This window comes from Labrus bergylta, chromosome 17 (assembly GCF_963930695.1).
Source record: "Labrus bergylta chromosome 17, fLabBer1.1, whole genome shotgun sequence".
Lineage (NCBI taxonomy): Eukaryota > Metazoa > Chordata > Actinopteri > Labriformes > Labridae > Labrus > Labrus bergylta.
This window is the reverse complement of record NC_089211.1, coordinates 14,095,869-14,123,787: the sequence shown is the minus strand read 5'-3', so window position 1 is coordinate 14,123,787 and position 27,919 is coordinate 14,095,869. Positions and strand designations below refer to the sequence as shown.

General features: G+C 40.0%; 2 protein-coding genes across 4 annotated transcripts; one reads left to right on the top strand and one right to left on the bottom strand.

The window, feature by feature from the left end:
- Positions 1–114: 114 nt before the first annotated feature.
- Positions 115–1,782, bottom strand: orai1b (ORAI calcium release-activated calcium modulator 1b). The gene is made up of 2 exons (XM_020629826.3): positions 1,416–1,782; positions 115–1,310 (listed from the first exon to the last, which is right to left on the bottom strand). The coding sequence occupies exons 1-2, from the start codon at positions 1,527–1,529 to the stop codon at positions 753–755; spliced, it is 672 nt and encodes a 223-aa protein (XP_020485482.1). The 5' UTR covers positions 1,530–1,782; the 3' UTR covers positions 115–752.
- A 188-nt stretch (positions 1,783–1,970) lies between these two features.
- kdm2bb (lysine (K)-specific demethylase 2Bb) lies at positions 1,971–27,818 on the top strand. Of its 3 annotated transcripts, none has more exons than XM_065965812.1 (21): positions 1,971–2,440; positions 2,972–3,116; positions 3,241–3,319; positions 3,460–3,506; positions 4,538–4,716; positions 4,853–4,959; positions 6,859–6,952; positions 7,132–7,285; positions 7,459–7,574; positions 8,293–8,419; positions 8,669–9,075; positions 9,181–9,267; positions 14,946–15,176; positions 17,037–17,180; positions 18,156–18,243; positions 18,369–18,703; positions 19,768–20,828; positions 20,925–21,088; positions 23,100–23,261; positions 24,262–24,480; positions 25,451–27,818. In XM_065965812.1, the coding sequence occupies exons 1-21, from the start codon at positions 2,369–2,371 to the stop codon at positions 25,630–25,632; spliced, it is 4,200 nt and encodes a 1,399-aa protein (XP_065821884.1). In that variant the 5' UTR covers positions 1,971–2,368; the 3' UTR covers positions 25,633–27,818. The 3 variants fall into 3 exon arrangements, with proteins under 3 accessions (XP_065821884.1, XP_020485479.2, XP_065821883.1); XM_020629823.3 differs by having other exon boundaries at positions 1,978–2,440; positions 18,156–18,242; positions 18,377–18,703; positions 19,765–20,828; XM_065965811.1 differs by having other exon boundaries at positions 1,980–2,440; positions 19,765–20,828.
- Positions 27,819–27,919: the final 101 nt, after the last annotated feature.

Genomic DNA, 27,919 nt, shown 5'->3' with positions numbered 1-27,919 from the left:
AACCTCAAACAGAACCCCACGACTGATTCAAAACAGTGTCATCCATTTTTTTCTGCATTCCAGAGCTACATGTTTGCTTAAACTGTGCAAATAATGAAGAATAAGTCACACAGATAACATTACACAGTATATTGTTTTTCATAAAGTACATTCAGATTATTTTTTAAAAACACTAAACATTTGGATGTTGTTTCATACTAAAGTGTTTTATTTCTAACAAGTCAGCCTGAGCTACAGATGTCGGCATATAGTCTTTAAAAGTAATACTGTTGTTTCGGCAGTCAGTCTATGGCAAAACAGAGAACATTACAATAAAACAGGTACACAGTGAATAAGAGGGAGTAAAATACTTGTGTTTTGTAAACCACAACCAGGTCATATATATCAACAAATGCAGTGTTCACTGAAAAACAGGTAAATTAGTCCAGCAGGCAACAGACAAACTTCAGAATTATTGTTCAGATATATATTGTGGGCCATAATGTTAGTGATAAATCAAGCAGCTAGCACAGTTAAGACTTTACAATTTCAAGTTCCATGCATTATGGCAGATTTGTGAATTCACAGTTGATCAAACCTGTTCTAAAAAAATACAACTCTCAACAGAAAAGTAAATTTCACAACAAATAGATGAACATTTTTCATTTCTTTAAAAAAAAAAAAGAAAAAAAATCAGAAGCCAACAATTTGGCTTCTAAACTCAGAAAAATTCTAAGGAGTCAGACTTCCACCATATGTCCCTCATACTATTTCTATGGAAAATGTGAGTTTGGAGACTGCAGGATGGAAGATTCTCCTCTGTTATCCAGCTCGTTTTGTAGCCTGGTGAGATTAGATAGCTCCTCCAGCTCCTGAAACTGTCTGTCGGTCTTGTGGCTGACCAATGAGCGGTAAAAATGCACAGCAAAAACAATGAAGACTAAACCAAACGGGACCATTATGGAGGTTGAGGTGATAGCAGCAGCCACACCGGATGAAACTGTGCTATTACTGGACTTGTTTGGCTTCACAGGCAAAAATTTGACCCAGCAGAGCAGAACAACCTCAGCCAGGAAGAGCAAAGTGCCTATTACTGTGGAAAAAGCCCACGCCAGTTCAATATGCCGGTGCATTCGCTCATGAGGGGACTCCTTCACAGAGTTGAGGTTGTGGACATTGCTGACAGCCTCGATATTGGGCAAAATGCAGGTGCTGACCATCAGAGCGAACAGGTGCACGGCAACAAGCACAGTGGTGCAGGCACTGAAGGCAATGAGCAGGGCAGGTGGGTATGGATAGCTGTTGTCCAGCTGCACTTCCACCATTGCCACCTGGAGAGAAGAAATCGGAAGAGAACAGGAAACAACTTTACATACGCCCGCACTTGTCTAATGACTACGTGAGCAAACACAAGAGTTGAATTGTGACGATGTTACCATAGCAAATCCAGAAAGAAGGGCTGATGTCCGACTAGAAGCCTTCAGTTTAGCTCGACTCAGGTACAGCTTTCTCCAAGACAGAGCTTGCAGTGAATGCTCGTTCAGACTCATGTTGCTCCTGTTATCAAAGGACTGCACGAGCAGCGCTGACGTAGTTACCTTGTTACTGAAGCGGAACACGACAAAAACAAAAGTTCAACATGCTAACAGTGCACACTCAAAAAAAACCTTTAAAAAAAAAAAAAAAAAAAATCTCCTACTGACGAAACCGTGGAAGCAATTTTTCAGCAGCACTCCCCGGCTCGTTGTGCTGCTTGCCTACACCTTGCATTACCCATAAGCCTGCGCGCTCAGAGACAGAGAGAGAGTGGGGGAACATCCGCTCTGTGGTTTTGCGTTTGCTCGGTTAAACGGATTACTAACCTGCGCTAAGTTAATGATGTTATAACAACCACATTAAACGTGTCAGAGCTTCTTTAAAAAAAGGGTTTAGTCAACAACAACAACAGCAACAACGACTGACCACACATGCACCAGTCCACGTGATTCAAATCACGTCCAAAGCACTAAAGCTGGAGTTATTACAATAAGAATGAATGAATGAGCATTTTTTTAAAGGGACGCTATTAGGACATTTTTACTCATGTGTGTGTTTTTTTTTTTTTTTTTAATACGGAAGACGTAAATAGACAATGATTATGATTAATTGTGATTTTAATTGTTTCGGACCCCTAACAGAGAGCTCCCCGTTTGACGTGGATGCTTCTCTTTCTTTGTAGTAGCATTGGAAAAAGCAAGTGAACTAACACACCGTGACGTTGCCCAACAATGTTTTGGTTCCTGACGATGACGTAACACACAAAAACATGGTTCCCTTGTTTTGAACCTGCAAAAGCGTGCTAAATGTTTCCTTAAGTTCACTACGCACGAAGATGCTCATCCAACCCTGAATGACCGGGAAACATTCACAAGAGACGATGGCTCAGGCCGTGGAAACGTGTGCCGAATCCGGACGCAGGCTGGTGTGTACCATCTGCCGTGTTAATGTTAGCTTATGAAGGCGAGATTGGCAGCGAGCTAATTAGTAAGCTAAGCTAACGTGTGCAGCTTTGGGATATTTGTCAAGTAACCTAAGCAGTTCAAGTTAGAGCCTACTAGGGAAACTATTGCATTTTATATGTGATAACTTCTCATATATGTTATGTAATATAAATAGTGTGCTGTAGTAGAGTCATGATAAATCAATATTTATATCAGGGAACACTATGGAGTAACGCACACATGTCTTAGTGTCGCTTGTTATTCTGTGACATCACATTTAAGAAAATAAACATGACTGCAGTAAACTGAAGACCCTTGCTACACTTGTTAAGTAGGCTGTGGTATAAAGATAAAGGTCCAGTTAACTTTCCATGGTTTTATTCTGTCTGTTTTATGGAGAGGTGGGGGTGGGTGGGTTGGTGGGGGGGGGGGGCTGTTTGTGACAGGAAGAGTTTGCTTTCCACGCGTGTTGCAGTTTGGGGAATGTAAATAAATGTCGTTTTCAATGGCAGCGCTCCATCTGCCGGAGGATGTACGACGAAAACGAGGATTTGTCTGACGTGGAAGAAATTGCAAACATCCGAGGTTTCAGTGTGGAGGAAAAACTCGCCAGTGACAGTTACAGTGCAAAATTTGTCCACTCCATGGAGGGTAAAGGTAAAGCATCACACAGCACATCGTATTTTCTTTCCAAAAGCTGCTATTATTATTATTATTTTTGATGTACAAGATGCATTGTTTACAATAATTTCAAGCTTTTGTCTGGAACATTGTCTTGCAGACTTCTCTTATGAATATGTGCAGAGGGAGGCACTCAGGATACCACTTATTTTTAAAGAGAAAGCTGGATTGGGGATCAGGTGAGAAGCAATTTATGGAAAATCACCTGTCAGTTAGTTGTCGAATATATTCTTAGATAGTTTGTCATTTTGGTGGAACCTTATTTGTATTTGTTGTACTGCAATGTCGTGAAATTGTATCAAATCTCTCTCTTACACAGAATGCCCGAACCAGAATTTACAGTGAGTGAGATTAAGGGTTTAGTCGGTAAGTACAATGCTTCTTACACACACTTATGTACAGTATATGCACATACATATCTTTAGTGATGCAGCAGTTAGATGGGTTAAACGAAGCAAAACGTTGGGTGAAAACTTCCACCTGCTAGTTCAGAGGATTAAAACAGTTGGAGCAAAAATCAGGGAGGTTAGTAAATTTGAGTTTTTTGAAGTTTGAATTCATTTGTAATGGCGGATGCAAAACCCCTCCAACACAAAAATTCAGTCAGTGGGTGGAGTAATCGCACTAAATGAAACCTACAATTATCTGTATGTGCACTAAGTATCAGACTGATCCATGGCATTATTCACTTTCACAGCATGCTTTAAATAAAAATGTGTAAACAACCCCAGCTATAATGGCTTCTGTTATGTCGTTGCTATAGCATCTTTTTATCGCTTACTGTGTCATTCTTCTGTGAAGTGGAATGAAGTTTACAAATTAAAAAGATTATGAGCAAAATGTTTTATTCATTCAAATAATATCTAACTTCAACATAACATATTGTTTTTGGTTGATCTTCTCTTCTAACATTTTTAAGTGTGTGATTGATCTTTAATGTTTGTGTCTATATGTCTTCTCTCACACAACGTAGGCTGTTCTTTATCCTCCTTTAAAAAAACTCAACATGTTTAAATGTACTTTCTTACACCTTTTATTCATTATGAACGTCATAATGTCAAAGAAAATGGAATTTCTTTGTGTTGACAAATGTGTTTTGAGAAGCCTGAGAGAGTTCTGTCTGAAGACTTTAGAGGCGTCATTGCTACATCTAGTGGAGAAGGTAGTGCATTGCAAGCACTAGGACAGTTCATGATTCAATTTTTAAACTGTCAAATACAAATGCATATTTTCCTTGTATCAATCCCACAAAATAATAAATAATAATAATAGTAGTAATTATTACGTTAGAATAATAACAACAGCAATAATAAAAATCATACTAGTACTAATAATACTACTATTACTACTACTACTAATAGGATTAATTCACTTTCTGTTGTGATTGTGGCTTGCAGGCAGCCGTCGGTCTGTGGATGTTATGGATGTTAGCACCCAGAAAGGCTCTGAAATGAGCATGGCCCAGTTTGTCCGTTATTATGAGACACCAGAAGAAGAGCGGGACAAACTCTTCAACGTCATCAGCTTAGAGTTCAGCCACACTAAACTGGAGAACCTCATCAAGCGGCCCACAGTGGTAATTTAACATGGCGCTATTTCATTAAAGGTTTACATGAAGGGCATAAGGGCATGTCTCATGCATCTGGTACTGCAATTAAACAGAGTGTGATGAAGACATTCCCATAATAGAGTCGTTTTGTGTTCTGTCACAGGTGGATCAAGTGGACTGGGTGGACAACATGTGGCCTCCTGATCTCAAACACAGCCAAACAGAAGCAACCAATGTCATCTCAGAAATGAAGTACCCTAAAGTGCAGAGGTATGAGCTGACTGACATTTTTCTGAGCTCAGTGTCAGTCTGTGTGTGAAAAGAAAGAGAAATGTGTGGGGCACAGTAGAGAACATACTTGAAGAAGAGTGCTGCTTCCTTAGCAGCAAACACAGTTTCTCCTTTCATCTCAATCTCTCATGTACCGCTCAGCTCTGCAGAGTGCTGCACACTGTTGGTGTTATTCCATCTCCTGAACGTGCTCCTGATTGTTGCTAGGCAGCAGAGTTTTCCACAGTGGAGGATGGGTATATAACAGCTGTAGCCTGACTGCACAGACACCTCTCAGCCAATCAGCTGCTTGCATTTGCACAGAGGGAAAGAGTCAAATCTGCTTGTGCCTTTCCTTTTTGACTCAATTCAAATTCAATTCAAATGTAAACCTTAAATTTGGCAGATATAATGCAGTAAACCTTACCAACCCAGCTCTCAACCCAACCCAATTATTTATATGTATTTTATTTAAATTATACTCTATTACAAAAGGCTCATAGTTAGGTGAGTGCTGGTGGTAGAGATTAAATTATAGACAAATGGAGAAATACAAATACTTTTGCATACATCTTCTCTATAATTAGGTTATTCTATACAGGCTTGATGCAGAAATCCTAACTGTATTAGTGACTGCTCTCTTTCTTAAAGAAAACAATTTAAGTATGCACTAATCAATATTTGAATGTGGAACAGTTTTGAACATTCCTCAATAAGCAGGAGCATTTTTTTAATGATTTTTTTGAGCCTAATTTTCAGGATGTAGCCTGAATGATCCCCATGCCGTCTATGTATCTGTGTTGGCATGTAATTACTATAACTAACTGCCCCAGAGGTATGAGTTCAAATAGTGATGTACTTTACATAAGTCATGACATATCTGATATAGAAATGTTAGAGAAGTTCCATACATTTGTCATTTTTGTCATTTTGTTGTTTTTTAGTTTGTTCACTGTTATTATCCAGCTCTAAATATTTCATCATTAGCGGTTGGATTGGAGTTAATTGCTGTGTTAAAGACTCGTTTTTAAATCAACCAGACCTTTTGATTATTTTGTTAAGCAAAAATGCAAAATAATCTTTATTTTTAACATCTGAAATTAGATTATTTGCTTTTCTTCTGGTGTTATGTGAATCAAAACTCAATATCTTCAGGGGCTAGAAAAATGTTATCCCAGTTTTCTTCTTTTTTCTTTGGATCAACTGTACAGTCATAAAAAAAAAATCAAATAATACGCTTGTTTTCTGTAAATCCTTTTCTCTCATGTACGCCAAATGACAGTGCTGACTCTCAGGCGCCCTGTGGTCAGTTATCGTTGAGAAGAGTATCAACTAGATACTTTGCGAGAATTAAGATGTTACAGTTAAGAAAGCTTGTTCTGTCTTGAAGTCACATTTGTTTGGGATTTTTTCCACATTCTTGTCAAACAGAAAAGTTGGCGTAGTTTGTTTTGTTTGTGTCATTCATTGTAACTGTCTCACCAGTTGTTTAAAGAACTGTTGTATCATTTCCCTGTGGGACGCATAACTTAATACTTTGTGTATATACATAAACGGAGCTGCTCCCATCTATCTAAATGACTGAATCATTCGTGCCTTGGGGTACTAATCATTCCCCAATTAATTTCCAGAGAAGCAGTGTCCTACTGTGAACAATTTGCTCTTTGCTCGAGTGTTCTTATGATCGATCTCTTGTGGTGTTTTCAATTTGTAGCTGTTGTTTTCAGCAAAACACAACAGAGATTTCTGCTGACTCCTAATTGGTTCTGATTGCCTGGCTGTTTTTTTCCCCTCCATTTAAGATCTTTTAATGGGTGTCTGGTGTTTTGCTTTACAATCTATGCTATACACACAGTTTGGCCCTTTTTCAATAAATGTGTATCTTCTTTCCTGCTTTAGGTACTGTTTGATGAGTGTGAAAGGCTGCTACACAGACTTCCACATCGACTTTGGAGGAACGTCTGTTTGGTATCACGTATTTAAGGGACAAAAAGTAAGTCCATTTGTCTTTTATGTTTGCTGTTTAGTTTCATAAACCCTCATTTATTAGTAATTTACTGTTCTAGAAAAGACTGGTAATATTTCAGTGGTGTTAACAGACTCAGAGTTGATATTTTGTAGCTGAACTTGCCCAGAATAACCTCTAAAATCTAAATCTCTACTCCTCCTCAGGTGTTTTGGCTTGTGCCTCCAACCCCTCATAACCTCACCCTTTACGAGGACTGGGTCCTGTCAGGCAAGCAGAGTGATGTTTTCCTGGGAGATCGAGCGGATGGATGCCAGAGAGTAGAGCTTAAGCAGGGATACACCTTCTTCATTCCATCTGGTGTGTTGGCACGGCTGTTTTTAAAGTAGCCAGCATGAAAAGATTAGCTGCAGCATCAATGAAAACTAATGCTAAGCCATACCTGCGTATTATACTGTATATTAAACTATGTGCATGAGTCCTTACACTTTTTTTTTTTACACATGTTATTTAACTTTGCTTTTGTAATAAAGGGTGGATTCATGCCGTGTACACTCCTGAGGACACACTTGTGTTTGGAGGGAACATCCTGCACAGCTTTAACATTCCTATGCAGCTTACCATCCATGAGATAGAGAATAGGACCAAGGTAGGAGTCTGACTGGACCTTTCCATGTAAGGTTGGAATCTGACCTGCACTGCAGTACAGTTTACTCTATTTAGAGTTAATTAATCAAAATCATCTCTAAGACATATGTCATATTTTTGAAAAAAAAAAAGGTGGGGAAAGAGATGACCTCCTACTGTAATGTGTTTGTTGTGTGTGACCTTTAAGCTTCTTTGTGGCTTTTTAAAATTGTCGCAATTCTAAAAAACAACAAAACAATTTGTAAAAGTTAAGACTGCTTGTTCCCGAAGACGTCTGCCTGTCTGTTATTATGTATTAGGTGTTTGAGCTGCATCTTTAAACTGCTGCTGCTGCTGCTGCTGCTAGCTATAGGCTACATATCATTAGCTCTCTATCATGCTAATACACAAGCATAAATATTCCAGTGTTTCATGGCATGACATTTAAATGCAAGACAAAAAATAATTTCATCAAAAAACAGGTGTTTCTCGGGGGCGCACTGGTGGCGCAATGGTCAGGGCGCGCGTCCCATGTATTGAGGATGTCGTCTCGAGCGGTAGGCCCGGGTTCGCTTCCACCCGTGGCCTCCTTCCGCATGTCATTCCCTGCTCTCTCTCCCTGGTTTCCGACTCTATCCACTGTCCTATCTCTGCATTAAAGGCACAAAAAAAACAAATCTTAAAAAAAAAACAGGTGTTTCTCAAGGTTAAACCAAAGCCAGTTTTGCTCCTGTTTTCAGGTTCATTCCAAGTTCCGTTTCCCCTTCTACTACGAGATATCCTGGTACGTCCTGGAGAGGTACCTCCACTGCCTGACCAAACGCTCTTACCTCTCTCATGAGATCCGTAAAGAGCCTGTAGTAATGGGTGAGCTGTTTTCTAATATCCTCTGTGTCCCTTGATAAGTACTAAAGCTGTAATGATCGCTCTCAAGTTATTAAATCTCTTATTAAGTGTATTAATGAAAAACCTTTCTCTCAGTTTGCTCTGCTGTGCTCTCACAAGCTATGTAGCTACATTTAAGGAAAATTCAAATTGTTCAAAAGGAGACATACAATATGGAGAAACATGTGAAGTTATTTGACTTAGCTATTTTCTCTCATTTTGCCCCTTGAGACAATGAGACAAAGGCAAACACAGAGAGCCCCTTCTCTGACTCGAGGAGCCAGGACATGAACGAGGACTCGTGTGAGACTCAGGTCAGGGACGACCAGGGTGAAAAATCTGACAGACCTGCCAACGATGGCCCCTGCTCTCCCGACAACCAGAGGGGGCAACTCTTCAAAGCAGTGTTATCTGTGGACTCGGAGGACAGCTGTAACCCCGGCTCGACATCGATAGATTTCCCCCAAACCCCTTCTGACTCTCCAGCCTCAGAGTCGCCAAATAAGTGGATGCATCTGACGGAGTTTGAACTGAGCGGACTCAGGACTCTGGTGGAGAAGCTGGAGTCGCTCCCTGAAAATAAGAAATGTGTTCCAGAGGGAATAGAAAACCCACGAGGCCTGCTGGAAGACATGAAGGTAGAAACATTAAGATGACACATTCTTCTTGTTTTCACACACTCAGCAATTTTTACATTAAAGATTTCTTTTTGACTCTTTGTTTGTTTTTCTTTGGCTGTCAAGGTTGTCTTAAAAGAACACGCTGATGATGACCAAAAGTTAGCGCTCACCGGAGTTCCTGTGGTGTCCTGGCCTAAGAAAGCTATAAAGGTAAGAATATCTCAGCTGCTGCATCAGACCTTCTTATTACTTTTGTGGAACATCGTTTGTTACCTGGTGAAGGTCATTCAACTGAAGTTAGTCGACATGTTTGATTTTAAAAAAGGAAAAGAAAATCTAAAAATGTAAGACTTATAATAGGGGTTAGGGCTACTTTAGATATGTGGTGTTATCATAATTACTAAAGATGCTTCTTTGAAGTGCTGCCAGTTTAATCCAGTTCACTTCCATTGATCTGTTTGTTCAATAATGATTATTTTATCTTAACAAAGAGGCCGTTACAGGTAGTCTGTATTAGAGGTGGGGGAAAAATCGATTTATGTTAAAATCGAGATTCTTCTCTTCTAAGATTTAAAATTGATTCATAACTTTTTTGGGCTGATCAGTCACTCCCTGCTATGTGCTAAGGCTAGCTTTTTAACTCAGTAGAATGCCAAATAGAGTAACAAGAAATTCAGCCAGGATCGTTTGGAATCGAAAATCGATTCTGAATCCAATCGTGAGACCCCCAAAGATTCCCAGCCCTAGTCTGTATGTACTTTCAAAAGTCTGAGTGAATGAGTGATTCATATCTGTAAACCTCTGCTGGATTAAAGTGAGTGTGACGTTCTGCATCGCCTCTTTCATCTTTGATTTAAAGAGGAAATATTATACCCCTTTTCCACCTTTTGAAACAGTCCCCTGTGGTCTAAATGAATGAATGAAATCAGTGCTGTGCTTTGGTCCAAATATAACATCCATCAAGCACCAGAGGAGGTTTGTGACCCTGTATTAACAGCTCTCTCAGAACGCTCCGTTTTGGTGTGTGTGTCTCTTTAAATGCAATGAGCCCCCCCCCCTAAGTTTCCCCGGGAGACATCACTCCTCTTTAGCAAGAATAAAAATGGCGTACCTGCTCAAAAGTTTTGTTCTAGGCTGGGTGTGGAGTCCATGGGTGGAGATATCAGGGAAGGGGAGGGTATTTTTTATTTATATACCAGAATCCAACTTGTGACATAAAGTTAGGGTAAATTTAAAACGGAGCACTTTTCTCTGTGTTGTAAGACTCATTCAGACCACAAACAAAGGAGTGGATGGGTTAATTTCACATTTTGTAGGTCAGTAGACACTCAGGTTACCCAAATATATGTTTTATACTTACTTTTACACTGTAAAAGTGGATTTTTCATAATATGTCCCCTTTAAAGATATCTGTACCAGGCCAAAACCAGCAGGTCAAAGACAAGGCTCTTAAAGTCATTGGAAACAATCACCTCTTTCTGGTTCACTCATATCTTAAATGTAAAGGTCATAATTACAAATGTATAAATTCATATACTGCTGTACTTAGAGAATATTTATATTTGGTTTCTTCATTCCTTGTAGTGCATTGTTATCTAAAAAAAAATGTAGGTTGACTTTATTGAATTTAAATGATATGATGTTTTTATCTAATATTTAAAGAATTTTGGGTTAAATAAAGATTGTTATTATACATGCTCTTTGTTTTAACTAAGTAATTAATTGTTAGGAAAAACCCATGTATTGTGTAAAAGGAGGTTCAGCCTCAGCAGGAGTCACATTGATGGGATGTGTTCTTTATGAATGGATGGAGGTGATTTTTAGTTGCTTGGCGCCTCTGGATCCCCCCAAGCCGTCCCTCCAAAAAGCCAACTGCTGGTTTTTGGGGCCTCTTTGTGTTTGCCTTTGTAATGAGATGCCATATGGCTCTACTGGCGCTGCAGCGCACGCTTTCCTCTCCCTGTGACGTTCATCATGAATATCACTACACCTGTTTTGCATTTCCCCCCCTCATTGGATAGAAGCTGACTCCCCCTGCTGCATATTCTGATGCACAGCAGCCTCCCATTGGCCCTATGCTTCCTGAAACCCCTCCTCTTCTCCCAGGAGTCTATCCATATTAATCAGGCTGGTCTGTGCTTCCTACATCTGCTTGTGGTATTGTGGAGCCGTGGAGTAGGAGGGAGGGCTGTAGGCTAGACAGCGGTAGCAGGAGTAGAAGGAGGAGGAGGAGACTGCAGCCATGTCAGTTTTCTGTGAGCTGGACGTTGTATGAAAAACCAGCTATGGCCATGTCGCTGAGCGCTGATGATGAGGACTACGAGTCAGACTCTGAGCAGGTTAGAGCACCAAAACTCTGCAGGCAGGCAGGCAGGCAGGCAGAGCGAGGCCACCAGAGGAATGCTTGTACCAGACATAGCGGCGTGCAGCATCACAGGGCAGCAAGGAAATGGAGTTACCTGGAGAGAATGCATTGATTCAGTCTGCTCTTTGATTTTTTATTTATTTTTTCTGTATTGGTTTGTGTTTGTGAGAGTGTGTGTCTGTGGGCAATGCTTGTGTGTTTTTGTCAGGTAAAACCAGCATTGGGAGAAGGCTGTGTTTATATAGCTCAGAGCCTGAGGGCTGCTATTGGTTGTTTCAAAGCACTGAGGCAGAGGTATGGGAATTCACGTAGATGCAGAGAATGAATATTTCATGGCTTGGTTGTAAAACCTTTGGAGGCGCATGTAAGGAGATTGAACAGTTAATACAAAAAAAAAAAAAAACGGTTGTTATGCCTATCAGTTGTTAATGATAACATGTCGGTTGTTTTTGATATTGTTCAGTTCAGTGAAAATGGCTGAGATCTAAGATGTGACCTGCTTACACTGTGTTTGTTCAAATGTTCTCCTCTTTAAACTTTGAACCACACCCCCTTACATTCAATCTGTGGCTGCATTTAGATTTGAACAAGATTTACTGCAGTCCATTTTGCATTTTTGACTGATATAAAATATATTCAGTATTTTGCTTCAAGTCAAGTAATTACACCTCTTATTTGTGCCACGGCTTAACTATTTATACATCACTAATGTAAAAAAAAAAACAAAAAAAAAACAGGGTCACATTTAAACACTATGAATGTTAAAGTGCATGCAATTTGTCCACAAATAATTCAGTTAATTAGATATTTTGCACGGCAGTATGAAACCCAAATATTCAATAAGAATCCAGCACAGAATTCAGTTTATTCTTAATCTGTCCAAAGCAAGCTGTGCATAAACTCTGGCTCTTTTTTTAACTGGTTGACACTTTCAGCTTTTGTTTAGTCCTCAGCTACGGAGTAACTAAAGACTCCAGAGGTTTTATTTGGGTGCAACACGTGTTCCACCTTCCTGTTGTCACTTGGGAAAACACCTAATATTGTTCTCAGCCACACGAGCACATGCTTTTGCCTTTACAACATATGACACCTTGAAGGCACAACATGGGAACAACCCTTCCAGGAAGCTGTGAATCAAAAAAGAAATCAACATTTTTCTAATACAACCCTCAGAGACGTGAAGAGAAAGCACAAATTAAGGTCGGCGATTTCATCATATTTTTAACACTGGGATCATGTTTATGTGAGTGTGGACTGTGGTTCAGGTCTTTGCCTTGATAAACAACAGGTCGTGTTGTTTTTGTCCTCAGAATACGCTGTCTCTAACGCGTGTTTAAGGTGATGTTAAGTGTATCCTCAATAATTGATTTTCCCTGTTGTCCACAGTAGCTGGAGAAGGCTCTGAGGCTATGTCATAAACAATCGAGTCTCATTATGTTTCCCAGCTGAACAGGCTTTGAAGAGCTGAGAAATTACTATTTGTTTCCTGTACTCTCCTTGTTCCTGTGCAAAGAGAACACAAGTATATACTACAATCTGTTACGTAACTCCTATCGTGGACATATGTGGTACATATAATTGCAAAGAAGCTCTTGTACCTGAGACAGAGAGTGCTTACTAAGACTTAATATTTTGTGTTGATGTAAACTTAATTGTAATTTCAGGGGGGGTGGTGTGCTTTAGAAATGGTTCACGTAGCAGACAGAGGAGGGTCAGGAGGGGATTTGGGACACAATATGGACAGCTATATGAAGTATGTTTACCCTATACACCTGCACTTTAATTGACAGGCTCAATGAGAGAGTGATAAAGATTTATTTATCATCACTCTGACCAGATGATTCATGAAAAAGCTTGGTTTCATATCACGGTGCTGAAGCTGCAGAAGTGGGTTTTTTTTTCTGGGTTATTTGGTCTCATTTCAGTGTTGGTCTGAAACAGACCCCCTGTCTATAATCCCCTTGAATACCCCCAGACCAGTCCAGTGCAGATTTTACATCCCCCCCCCCAACCCAATAACTGCCTCTAATCCTGTCTGGTTAGCACATATCTGACTGCCTGTGTCAGTCTATTTCATGGCTATTGTTGGAATAAATGACTATAATGTGCCTAAGATTGAGCCTGCTTTCTTTCTCTGTCAGAGAGTCTCATTACAGTTCTTATTGGTTACAAGTCTGTGTGTCATAGACTGTTCTGTTAGGGAATGGGACGTGGCTGTTGCTATGCTGACACTAGGAAAATCTGCACTGCCGATGTAACTAAAGAAATCTTCATTTCCAAGAGCTCTGCAGTCTTGTGCCCTCCTTGTTCTTGTGCATCTCACACATCTTCTCTCACGGCTGTGTTGGCAGTATTTTGACATGTGGTATGCATGTTTAAGATACATTGTTGTGGTTGGTTTTTTTTAGAGCCTGAGAAGAAGCAATAATCTATAACACAAGAGAAAGAACAATGGCGATCAAAGGCCTGGTTTGATTAAGTAGAGCACATTTATCGTGTTACTGTTATAAATGAGTGTGCGCGCCTCTTTACGCAGAGTATTAGGTGCTGAAACATGTGTGAAATGCAGCCATAAGTGCAGCTACTCTTTGAAGAAGAACAGGCAGGCAAGTGAAGGGCTAAATTTGGAAGATGCCTTCAGGGACATTCTTTATGTGTTTGTTTTTTTTTTCTGTCCTGGATCCGACTGCTTTAATAACCATGAAAAATATGTGGTGGCACACGGGGGTTTGTGATCACATTTCTGCTTCAGGGTGTGTGGTGTCTATGTATGCATAGATTGATAAAGGTTTTTTTTTTTCTTTTAATAATGTGTATGTGTTGTGAACTATTGACCCAGAGCTTTGCAGACTAAAGAGAACATTAGGCAGAGCTGCCCACAACTCAATGGCAATATATATGTACATATGTATAATATAAAGACTTATAATGCAGACATAGCACCAGTATTCAATGGAATGTGTTGCAATTGAGAGTACAGGACTGTTAATGGAGTATAAAGAATCTTGTTGACCAGTATATAGATAAATATTGTAAAGCATCTGCAAACTTAACTTTGTCTTTTCAAAGCTAATAGGAAACAGAAGATACAACACATCAGCTTCTTAGTGCTACTGCATCAGTCAACTTAAACTCGCAATCCTCTTTTTTTAATATTTCAGTATTTAAAAATAATCCTTCCTTATTTTCGTTTTTGTTTTTAAAGCTTTATTTGTGGGCTTTTTGTGCCTTTAATTGAGAGATAGGACAGTAGACAGAGTCGGAAATCAGAGAGAGAGAGAGAGAGAGAGAGAGAGAGTGGAGAATGACATGCGGGAAAGGGGCCACAGGCTGGATTCGAACCTGGGCCGCCCGCGTTGAGGACTACAGCCTCCATACATAGGGCGCGTGCACAAACCACTGCACCACTGCGCCACCAGCGCCCCTATCCTTCCTTACTTTCATTAAAAAATGTCATATCTTTTCATTTGATGTCAGTGTATGAATGAGTTGACTCAATCAAATATCCTCTCTATCCTCTTAGCCCCGGCCTCCCAACCGGCCAAAACCTAAGATGGCAGCTTCTCCTGCATCAGCAGTCAAGCTGTCAGCCAGTCGGGGAACATCTGGTGCCAGGAGGAGAAGGACGCGCTGTCGGAAGTGTGAGGCGTGCCTGCGGACCGAGTGTGGAGAGTGCCACTTCTGCAAAGACATGAAGAAGTTTGGCGGGCCCGGCCGCATGAAACAGTCCTGCATCATGAGGCAGTGCATTGCAGTGAGTTCATCGTTTGTAGTGCATGCAGTGAATTTTCCTTTCATGTACAGCCCATGTTAAGGCTATATTGTGTGACATGTAGGGGAAATAGGCTTATTCATTTCAGTGCTGAGAGTTAGATAAAAGATCTAAATCATTTTCTCTTCAGTATGTGAAATATGAAGCCAAGGCCAGGAGGCAATAAGCCTAACTTAGCAGGAAGGCTGAAAAACTGGGGACACACTGCCAATTGTAAAAAAAAAAAAAAATCCTCCCGCCAGGCTCACGAACACCTTATATCCTCTCTCTAGGGTTAGAACACTCTTGATTTGAGCACAAGCACTTCCCTCTCTACAGCAGTAAACAGCAGTTTCTTCAACTTGGCAAATCCTCCATTTAAAAGACACTGCCCAGAGGCATCTGGTTTTTAACAGAGTAGGACAGGACATCCTGATTGGTTTTAATTAAATTCATGTTTTTTGATTCACGATACAGTATGTTCTCTTCCATGTAGCGTTTATCGTGTACAATCACATTAGATACTTGAGACCAAATAACTTGGTTAGAAATGAGAGGACATCAATGGCCTTATTTTTCAAAATCTTTATTCCTATTGAGAATTCTTTTTGTTTTAAATGTTTGTATGAAGTTTAAAACACAACTCTTCAGTTACCAACATCTCTCTCCTACAGACTCTGCATCCATAAGCACATATCTATTCACAGAAATCCAACACGGCCTAAAAGCACCATGCGCTATAAATAGATTAAATAATGCTGTCTGTGCGTGTAGCTTCAGAGGACGTTGTCTGAACACTCTCCACAATATAACAGGCGTGAAATTAAAGTACTTTGCTAAGCTTTTTTTTTTTTTTTAAATCAACAAAGCACTGGACCATGGTTTTCTAATGAACGTAAACAACATCCCGTTGAATGACACATTCAGTTCATGTCAGTATCTTATTGGACATTTCTCTGCATGTTTGTGCTTTGGAGTGTTCAGCGAGGATTGGTATTTTTCATCCAAGAAATTAGCATCTTTTATACCATTCTCACCTGTTATACCTGCTTTATGTTTTTAGGGTTAATTTTCAGTCAGCTGGTATGCTGCCTGAATTATAGAAAACAATGTAAACTTATGGTAGGGTTTGCCAAAAACTGTGTTTGAATCTTTCAGCACCACGGACAGAGACAAACAAAACACTTGGTTTTACTCGTTCTTTGGCATTCTGTACACAAAATTAGAATCAACATTTGAAATGTTCGACCTCTTGAAACAAGAAAGTGAGAGAGGTGCCATCTTTCCAGACATCTCACATGTGTGCGTTCAACTCTTGAGCAACTGTGTCACATCATAAAGATATGCCAGGAGGCTAAACTCGCTGGTGATGTTCAGTTCTCTCTCATACTGGAGCAGTGCTTAGAGCTAAGTAATGTCATCTCTGAGGGAAAGTCATTCTCTTTAAACTGACTCTTACATTGATGTATATTACATGACAAGAATTGAATAAACCCTCATATCATCCAGTGCTGGAGCTCAGTCTGCACATCAGGATCACACCACTCACCTGGAAGTGTTTTCTGTTTTCTTAGTCAAATGTAAGTAGGTTATTTACAAGCCATGGTGGTGAATGTTCTGAACACAAACACGTTAATTTACAGTTTAATGCCAAGTTTGCACAAACCATTGCACACAGCTAACTCTCTTGTGTGCAGTATTGTGATTGAACCTTGAATTAACACACAGTTCTACCTTTCAGGATTGTTCTGTTAACTGCTTTCTCAACTATAATTGTTACCAAGAGGAGTTCTTCTTAAAGAGGATACAAGTTTGTTTCAGCAGCCGTATCTTCAAGCCTGTGTTATTGTTCTTCTTCTCCAGCCCGTGCTGCCGCACACAGCCGTGTGTCTGGTCTGTGGAGAGGCGGGGAAAGAGGACACAGTGGAGGATGAGGAGGAAAAGTTTAACCTTATGCTAATGGAGTGCTCCATCTGCAATGAGATTGTTCATCCCCACTGTCTCAAGGTGAACTACTCAAAGTCATTATGTATTCAATATACGACCAGGAAGTTATTCTCACAATGATCTGGTTTTATTTAATCATATTTTTAGTTTTATGTTCCAGGTATAATTGACTCTCATAACACAAGTTCATTAGATAATTACATAACCTTAACAAGTGAGGTCAATCATACAAAACAACCAAAACATTTTACTAATTACACCAAACTAATGGTGATGCCCCCCCCCTATTGATAGATCTGAAGAGATGCTCTGAAGGATGAAGACATGGAAAGACAGAATTTTATTTCCCTGTAATATTTAACATCTGTTCCGTTCTTATTCTATATTTACTGAAAAAAATGGTGGTACAAATGGTTACTGCATTTACAGCAACAATCTAAGCATATTAAGCATCAGCTCATTTCACAGTCAGCTCTTCGACTGAACTCCAGATGCACTCTGCAAGTGAATGAGATCTCATAAGTAAGATATATATATATATATATATATATATATATATATATAATTACATACAAGCATGGACAGTGGAGTTGGTGTAGATACGAGGTTTACACTGAAGCTAATGCAGCAAGCTGCCAAGTGAAATGGTCTAAGAAAAACAAAAACAGTTGTGTTTTAGTCAGTGAGGATGTAACAGTTTATTGGTGGTAAATTTAGTGGAGGTGTTAGGCTCTTGAAGTTGGATCTTGGATCTGGTAAAATTGAAAACATTACAAATTATATGTAAAACACACACAAGGATTTTAGTCCCTGCAAAACTTACATTCATAGAAAGTGTGACCAAGTGTTGGCCTGGTGGTATAAATATTCAAGCTATGTTAAAATATGTCCTCTTATTATTTGTGTGACCCCTATCCTTAAGTGCATTAACAATGAGAAAGCAAAGTGTTTGTGGAAGAATTTATAACATTAGTCCCTTAAAAAACATTTTGAACCGTGAGTAAACCTCGTCTTCTTTGTGCATCATGTGTTCAGGTTAAGGATTCAAACGGAGTCGTCAATGACGAGCTGCCAAACTGCTGGGAGTGCCCAAAGTGCAACCATGCTGGGAAAACAGGGAAAGTAAGCATCTGTATGGACTTTAATGTGTATGTGTCTGAACCATTCACAAGTATACTGTTGACTTTGTCTCTTAATCTCAGAACAAGAGAAATAAAGTTGTTGTCTCTTTTTTTTCTAACCTTTTGGCCTCAAAGCAAAAAAGGGGGCCAGGGTTTAAGTATGCGTCGAACCTTCCTGGCTCGCTACTGAAAGAACCTCGGCCGAACCGGGATTCAAAAGAGGAGCCGGAGCCGCCAATGATGGCCACAGCGACTGTAACTGCTCTGACTCCGACCTCTGCTGTGAAGAGAAAGGCGGAGCGGGAAGAATGCCCGAAAAGGAAAGAGGACGAGCCTCCGAAGAAACGTCCTCCTCTGCTGTCCCTGGATGGTACGCCCCGACCACGGCTTGAGGACAACCCTCTGAGAAAAAAGAGGAAACTATTTGATACCAACGATGAACCTATTATTGTGAAAAAGAAGGTATAACCATTACAGTTATTTATCACTTATGCTTATCAATGTGGCGGTAATAATAATCTCTTGTTTTGCTCTGAGAAATAATCCCTGACTTTATTACCCTTTCTTGTAAAATGATTATAAAAAAAATAAAAAAAATTAGATAGTGAATATGATAATCTGGTGCTATTTATGATGCAACTGATTCATGCCAATGTTTACTATATACTGTAATGCATGCATTGTAATTTGATTTCTGTGGGAAATTAGGCCATTGCACATCTTACAGAGTGGCTGCACGGTGGTGTAGTGGTTAGTGCTGTTGCCTCACAGCGAGAAGGTTCTCTCCGGGTCCTCCTGCTTCCTCACACAGTCCAAAGACATGCTAGTTATGTTCATTGGTGATTATAAATTGCACGTAGGTGTGGATGTGAGTTTGGCTGGTTGTCTGTCTTTATATGTCAGCCCTGTGATTGACTAGCAACCAGTCCAGGGTGTAACCCCTCCTCTCGCCCAATGACAGCTGGGATCGGCTCTAGCCCCCCTGCGACCAAGAATGGGAAAAGTGGTATAGATAATGGATGGATGGATGGACATTGATTGTAGTGCAGTAACAGCAAAATGTCCCATTCAAGTTTCATTCTTGTTTTGGTTCTTTAAAAAAGGCAGTTGACTAAATAACTTTAACAATATTTGTTCATTTTGTAATCTTCTATTGACCTTAAACTTTAATTTCCCAGAACATTTAAAATTTGAGCATGATCAGTCACACAATTGCTGGACCTATTCCATTTACTTCTCCAAGATTGAAGTTGTTTTTAACCATGATTTACCATGCTTTGTCATGTTCTGCCACAAAATCCTGTTTAATTTGACTGTTAGAGGACCGAGCAAACTATCGGAGGCAATTTTTCAAGAGGTCAAGTCTCAAAATAAATGTCTCTCTTTCAGCATTTCATAAATCTATCCGCAGCCCATTCATTCCCATTAAAGTTGAATGTACAGCACAACTTAATATTCTGAAAATTCACTCTAATGTACTGACTTTGAAAGAGATAATTATATTCATTCATTTTTTTTCTTAGAAGAAGCTTTCAAAACCTGAGGATCCTTTGACTCCGAAGATGTTGCGGCAAATCAAGACAGAGAATGATCACGGCGATGATGGAGACAACCAGGAGGATCGGGATGAAGACAGGTTTCTCTTAGACAGGATTCGTTTTAAGCAGAAAAACGAGTTTGATGAAAAGGGCCAAGGAGAAGACGAGGCCGTAGAGGAGGAGACAGTGAAAAGAGAAAGAGACAGTAGTGTAGAGGACAAAGGAAAGCTCCTGTTGAATCCGCTGCTGAGGACATCGGCAGGCAGAGAAAGTGACTTATTGTCCTCCAACTCTCCTAGAGCCGGACCGAGCAGCGAATCAGGAGATGCTCAGGAGAGGAGCACTGCTCATCCCAAGGCTCGCCATCAACGCCGACGTCTCCCCAACAAAGAGCTGAGCAAAGAGTTCAAACAGGAGATACTGAAGAAGGAGGACCAAAAAAACATCTCAGTGAAAGCAGAGGAGAGCCCAGCCAATCACAACCGAAGACCACTGAAGAGCGAGGACTCTATGACCAATCAGAACCGTAAACCACTTAAAACAGAGGACTCGGGCTCCAATCAGAGCCGCAGGTCAATTAAAACCGAGGAAGGACTAGCCAATCAAAACAGACGGCCACTGAAAACAGAGGACAGTCTGGCAAATCAGAACCACAGACCTGTAAAAGCCGAGCCTGACAACAATGTCGAAGACCAAAAGCCAAGATGGCCTCTTAATAACGGGAGCGGCAACCTTGACGACTGGCTGCGACACAGAGGGCAGGAAGTGACAGAGACAACACGTGGTTACTCACCGCTCAGCTGGAACAGAAACCCGCCCATCACACCCATTTGTCCCCGCCCCGTTCCCTGCAGATCACCGCCAAAATGCATCCAAATGGAGCGCCATGTGATCCGCCCACCTCCCATTAGCCCCCCGCCTGACAGACTCCCGCTAAACGACGGAGAAGCTCACTTGATGCAGAGAGAGATGTGGATGAAGGTGTTCGGTCACTTGACGCACAGAGATCTGTGTGTGTGCATGCGCGTGTGCAGGACGTGGAACAGATGGTGAGTACAGGATGCACCACAGAGTTAAAAAAAAAAAAAAAACACACACACACCATCCTCACTTCAAACAGCTCTGTTAACTGCCTGTCCCACCAGGTGCTGCGACAAGAGGCTCTGGAAGCAGATCAATCTGAACCGCTGTAAGTCCATCACGCCTCTCATGCTGAGCGGAATCATCCGGAGACAGCCGGCAGCGCTGGACCTGAGCTGGACCAACATCTCGAAGAAACAACTCAGCTGGCTCATCAACAGACTGCCAGGTAGATAACTTTAATCTCCCTGAAGAAGTATTCCAATCAACACTTTCAACCAGAATAAACTTTTATAACGAGAAGCAAATGAAACACACTGAGGCAAGAGATGGGAAGTGACATGGTCGGGGTTCAGGTGTCTCTACTTTAGCTGTGTATTTAATTCTTAGGGAATTTCTTGATCATTATATTTTGATTCTTTATGTCCACATTTCCAACATTTTATCCAATTCAACCGGTTGAACAGCTTGGAACATATATGCATAAAGAATATGACTCATTGGTGTATCCACCAGCTAATATCAAGAGAGAGACTTCTTGTTCCTGAGACTTGTCTCTTCAGATTCTTGATGTTTGTGACCAACAGCAACATTTTGTTTCAACATGCAAAAGTGAACCAGCTAACACCGAAGTAGATTCTTCATCATCTTTGAAGTAGCTTCAGATGTGCATATTTGGGAATTTAAAAGGAAGATATTCATTTTACTTAGATTTTGAATGATTTAAACAAAAAAAAAGCCTCCACAATTTGATGCTAGTTTTAGTTAGCTTTGCACACAAACAGCTGGTTGAAATGTCCTTCATTGGGCTTCTTTTGATTTTTACTGAGAGATTTTATCTCGTTTTAAAGGGCCAAGTAGCCCTAACACTTCACCCTATTCCTCCGCTGCAACAAGAATTGGGACACTCTACCCCTACACGTGAACGCGCAAAACGAAGGGGTAGGGCTAAGTGGTAGGACTAAGGGGTGAAATGGGACTGAGACTATGTCAGAGCCTGTTCTGTCTCACTTCTGCTCCAATAATGAAGTTGAAATAGTACTTCTTCTACTTAAACCCAAATCTTTTGAAACTGTCTTTGCACACATTCAGAGATGTATACTTTTGAACATGTCTAAATGTGTACTTTTGCCGCCTCTGGTCTGATCGATTAAAGGGGACATATTATGAAAAACTCATTTTTACAGTGTTTTTGAACATATTTGGGTAACCTGAGTGTCTGTCTGTGTGTGTCTCTTTAAATTGCATTTAAAGAGACACACGCACCAAAACTGAGCATTCTGAGAGAGCTGGTTTATTCAAGGTCACAAACCTCCTCTGGTGCTTGATTCATGTTATATTTTGACCAAAGCACAGCACAGATGTTTCATTTAGACCATAGGGGACTGTTTGAAAAGGTGGAAAAGGGGTTTAATATGTCCTCTTTAATGTTAGTACCGGTAAAATTTTAGCAAATTCTCATTTCAGATGTTGGGCTGTTATTCTTAGTGTTTATGAACAACTGAATTGAGAAACATGAGAATATGGTCGCACAACTTACAGTGTAAGACATTAGCCCATGCAGTCACTTTAACAAGTGAAGTAGATTTTAATTATAACTTCAAACAAAGGGAAACAGGTGGTATAGGGATTTGAGTAAACATTTGTCCAGATTTGTACAGCCAACATATTTGTGCTGATGAAGTCTACAAACGTGCATGATGAAGGCAGTTAGATAATTGTTTCAGGTATTGATAAAAAAAAAAGTGTGTTTGTGTAGCATCATGTGCACTAATGAGTTACAACTCCCATATGTTCCCATTTGGTTCATTCTTCTGGATAATTGTATCCCTCGAGGCGTGTGGATTTCGATGGTTTACTTCCAATGCTTTCCTTTGTTCGTTTGAACGTCTCTGCTGGATCATTCAGCTAATTAGATTCTGCGTTGGTTTATTTTGTGACCTCTGATTAACTCAAACTCTGGAGACAGAAAAAATGAAAAATAGGGCAAGACTTGTTCAAGAGATTCACATTGAGTCTGCTGTAGCTTTAGCTGCCGAGCTGCTCGTGGCATCACAGAGAACAGATTCTTAAGAGTTAGAGAAGATGCTGACGCTGTTTGCTGCATGCCACCCCCCCCACTCTCTCTCCCCACATTTCCTGACTCTCTTCAGCTGTCCTATCAAATAAAGGCAAACGTCCCAAAAAAATGATAAAGAAAAAGATCTGCTTGTTTTGATATGTCCTTGTTTTCCCTGCAGGTTTGCGGGTGCTGCTGCTCTCAGGGTGCTCATGGGTAGCTGTCTCTGCTCTCTGCACGTCCAGCTGTCCCCTCTTGAGAACTCTGGATGTTCAGTGGGTGGAGGGACTGAAAGATGCTCAGATGAGGGACCTGCTGTCGCCGCCTACAGATAACAGACCAGGTGCCGACCTGCCATTCACACTCATACTGTCTGAACAGTTAAGAGTGAGCATGAATCAGGAGTGCCATTCAATGCCTGCTGTCAAATTTAAAGAAATAATAATCATATAAATAATATGTGGCATATTTTTCATACTGCCGAACAATCCCATGAAAGACCCAAACTGTTCAAAATGAGTCCTCCACAGCCGGCTTTAGGCCCAATGATTCTTTCTGAATACCTGCATATTTAAAAGCGGTCACAAATATAAAGCCTAGCTTTAAACAAGGCTAAACCATTTCCTTAAACAGCTTGACAATTTATTTTAAGTAATTGTTGCACCAAACAAGCATAAATAGTGAATATGTTTGTGACTATTTTCAGCCAGGGATTAATACGCAATAAGGTCTCTGGTGATTATTTTCAGCAGCAAGAGGGTGAATGCAGGATTAACTATGATGATGAATAAAGTACTGGGCCTGTTTTTTTATTTTAATGGATAAATGAACATCAACACCACAGTATAGCTCATTAAAGTGTTTTTTAATCAGCGGAAGTCTGTGTCACTGAGGAATACGTTATGTGAGGCTAATTCACAGATAAAAGCCTGATAAAACTTGATAGAAGGATCATATATTTAAACCTTTTTTATTTTATTTATTAATGGGATTAATTATACATGAGACAAATATTCACTATCAATTCAATAATCTTTCAAATTGATACAGTGAAGTAGAACCCTGATCATGATAATGTTTCAGACGTTTTTCCTGCAGCACTCACTGTAACTTTGCTAAATGTTGCTAAGTTCCGTGCTCATGGTGGATGAATGTTCGGTCTTTGTAAATGAATAACAAAGAGTAAAGTCTAGAAGAGCTCTTTTTGTAAAGTTTCTCGAGATAACGTTTGTTACAAATAAAGATTGATTGATTGGTGACTGACATTTGGCTTCTTGCACAAATGAACCCTTTACATTTGGTCTCTGTTCCTCTGATCATCTCTTATTTTCTTTCCTTCATAGGTCAGTTGGACAACAGGAGTAAGCTGCGTAACGTGGAGGACCTGCGCCTGGCAGGTTTGGACATTACGGACACATCTCTGCGTCTCATCATTCGCTACATGCCCTCGCTGTCAAAACTGGACCTCAGCTACTGCAACCACGTTACCGACCAGTCCGTCAACATCCTGACTGCTGCGGGGACGACCACCAGAGACTCGCTCACTGACATCAACCTGTCAGGTAGGTGCCCGTCTGTGCTGCATTTAACTTCAGCCCCCTAGTGGACAAATTCTGAATTTACCAGATAACTAAAGTAACAACAGAGGATTTTAACCTAACTTTAATTTTAAACATAAATAAAAGTATTTTACTTTATTTAAAGGGCCATATGAGTGTTTTTTAATCTTTACCTCTATAAACACAAATATCATATGATCAGCACATCATCTTCCAAAGCTCATTCCTATACTGGTTAAGGATCCGTGTTTTTCTGAGGGCCAGCATCTTTTTTTCAACTTTTTTCAGTTCACTAGAGAGCGTTTGCAGCACAGAAGAAAAAGTGCCCAGCGTTTATTTTCTCACCTAGTGCTCACCTTTTTGAAGGTCATGTGGTTGTCAAAGGGTTGTTCCACGTTGTCGTATTGTTGCCAAAAACAGGCAAAGAAAATCCTCCAGTAACCAATATCGCAGATTCAAATAGAAAAAGGTACATTCGACTACTATTTTGCAGAGTACAACAACAATCCTGCAATAAATCTGACCTTCATGAGAGTTTCAATGATTATTTTTGCAGAAACGTTGTAAGAGAAGCCTCTGGTGTTATTTCTCTCCATGCAAACGCGGGCATGAAATTAGATAAAGATTGTGAAATCACTTTTTATTTAATTCCATGCCATTTGTTGCAGAGTGCACAGATGCTTGAAATAATCCAATATTACACTTTTGTCCTTCTGAAAAACCATTAACATCTAAAAGCAGTGAGACATTACGGAGATAGCTGAAAGGCAAACACATTTTGCCTTCCTGTTCGGTGCTACAGTCTCCTCATTCATCCTAAAAAGCCTTTCACCATAAAAAAAAAAATACTTTAAGGTTTCATGTCCCAGAATATCTTAAAGATCTGATTAATCCCTGTGTGTTTGTCTTACAGCTGTGTGTGTGTCTGTGCAGGTGACCTGTTCTGCTTCATTTGTGCTTTTCCTCCCTGCAGTGTGCAACCGGGTCACAGACCAGTCGCTGACCTATTTCAAGCGCTGCGGGAGCATTTGTCACATCGACCTGCGATACTGCAAGCAGGTGACCAAAGAGGGCTGCGACCAGTTCATCGCAGAGATGTCGGTCAGCGTGCAGTTTGAACTGATCGAGGAGAAAATGCTGCAGAAGATCAGTTAGGAAAAAGGAACACATTAATAAGTGGTGAAACTACTGACCACAAGGAGGCAGCAGACTACTGTGCGCTGTGACATGAACGTCTGCAGAGGACTAATCAGACACAGTCTCTGTTTCCGTGAAGGGAAGCCGTGCAGCTGAGCCAGAATGTACAAATCTTGTCCTGTGAAGACAAAAAAATGCAAAAATGTTTTTCTTCTTGTTTGCACTTGTTTCTAAGTTATTTATTTCTTTATATTGATTGTATTGTATCTTGTTTCTCTTTTGGTGTTATAGATTATTTTTTGTTCCAATGCAAAGTTTATTGCATAATAGAGTAATATTTTTGTATCAGAAAGTGTTTCCTACATTTATGTGCAGTATTGATTGCACCATTTACCGTTGAAATTGATAATCAATCGGCATTGCTGTTAGGCTCTTTATTGTTGCGAGGCAAAGGTCTATTGATTTGTTGCCAAACTGTAGGATGGTAGATTGTGTTTGTGAGTGTTTTTATACTTTTATTATGTTTCTGACATGTGTACATTTGTATTTCCAAACAATGCCTCCATGTCCCTTTGGGTAGAAGAAAAGTGATTTGCACTGCTACAGTCAAAATGAATACATGAATGTATTCACACATACACTACAGTATACAGTGACCAAGTATATAAAGCATATTTTTAACACTAAGATGTTCTACACTACTAACAGCTACTAGTTAACCAGGCTCTATTAAAACTGGCCTGCATACAGTCTTTAGCATAGTTGATGCTTTGTTAAAGAAGCGTTTGAGCTCTGCATGCAGCAAAGAAACAAGTTTACACCACAGCTAATATGTTGAACAATGTAACAGTTTACTACAGTCATTAGCTGAACTCCATATGAAACTGAGTGTTTTATTGGGCAACAGAAAGAATCAAAAGTCCAGGAATGTACAGAAGCCACAGCAGACTTGCATCATTGCTTTTTATCGACTTCGTTTTCCTGTGAGGACGAGTTCACTTCAGTTGTTATCCCGAGATCTCAGCCTTTGTTTCCCGCTGTCCCGGGATAACGAGACCGGTTACGGGACATTACGCCTCGTGGAAAAAGTGAGTAGCTAAAATGTATTGATAAATGTCTTCTTAGGGCTTCCTTAGGAATGTGATACATTTGCAGAAATCTTAATGAGTGTTTCTCAACTGGTGGGTCAGGACCCAAAAGTGGGTCACGGAGCCATTTTCAGTGGATTTGCGAAAGTGTGCATGGAAAAAATATTGTGCCACAAAAAAGTCTATGAAGGGCTTTTAAAACATGTTTGTCTGAGGTCCAAACCATTTTTTCATTGAACAAATCTGATTGGTTAAAAAATATCTGAAATTCATGTCCTGATTTTTCATGAGGGAGTTGGTGGTGGGTCCTGAGGCTGGACCAGTTGAGAACCACTGATCTTGACGACAAAGGGTGTGTTTCTCTTCTCGTCTCCGTCCCCTGAACCTCGTTATTCACGGTCTGTTAATTGCAACTTATTAGTGAGCCTTTACATTTGAAGATTTTCTATTTTTGAACATATCCAGCCAGTTTCATTTCACACATGGGCCAACAAGCCCAAACTTAAGATCACAAGTGTACATTACAGACAGTGTTAAATGATACATGTCGTTTATACTGTGCCATTGAAAAAAGAACTCAGTTTTCCAGAGATTTGTGTAAATCTAGAATTCTGTTTCTTTTTTTAGACATTCCACTTTCAGCTGACAAACAACCATGAACACTGTTGTTTTATTTCAGATGTTTTCAAATGTTTCTAGTTTGACTTTGAGATTAAATACCGATGGATGAAGAACACTACAATATTGAGATGCAGTGTACTTTAAAAGTGTTTATCATCATTTAGTTTTAATACCATTTTTAAAAAAAGACTAATTTTGCTTTTGGACTCTGGAACTCTCCAGTTTCAGATTTTTTTTGCTCTTAAATATTTTTTAAATTTCTTTTTTAGAAATGAAGTCTTTAAAAGTAATCGAGTAACTTTTGCGCAGCACTTATACAGTTCAGTAGATGGGTTGACATAGAAATGTTATGTTCTTTTTTATATTAAACAACCTTGTCTCCATCGTACATTTTATTTAATTACTGAAAATGTTCCGTCTGTACATATTGTACATGTAAAGCCTCTAGGAAAAGTTAAGTCAACTTTTGGGATATTAAATTTGTTTGAAACACGACGCTGTGTGCATATGGTCCTTCGGATTTAAAAAAACATGATTATGTCTTCACAGTTACATTTGGTCTGTTATTACATCTGAATGATCGCCTACCTCGCCTA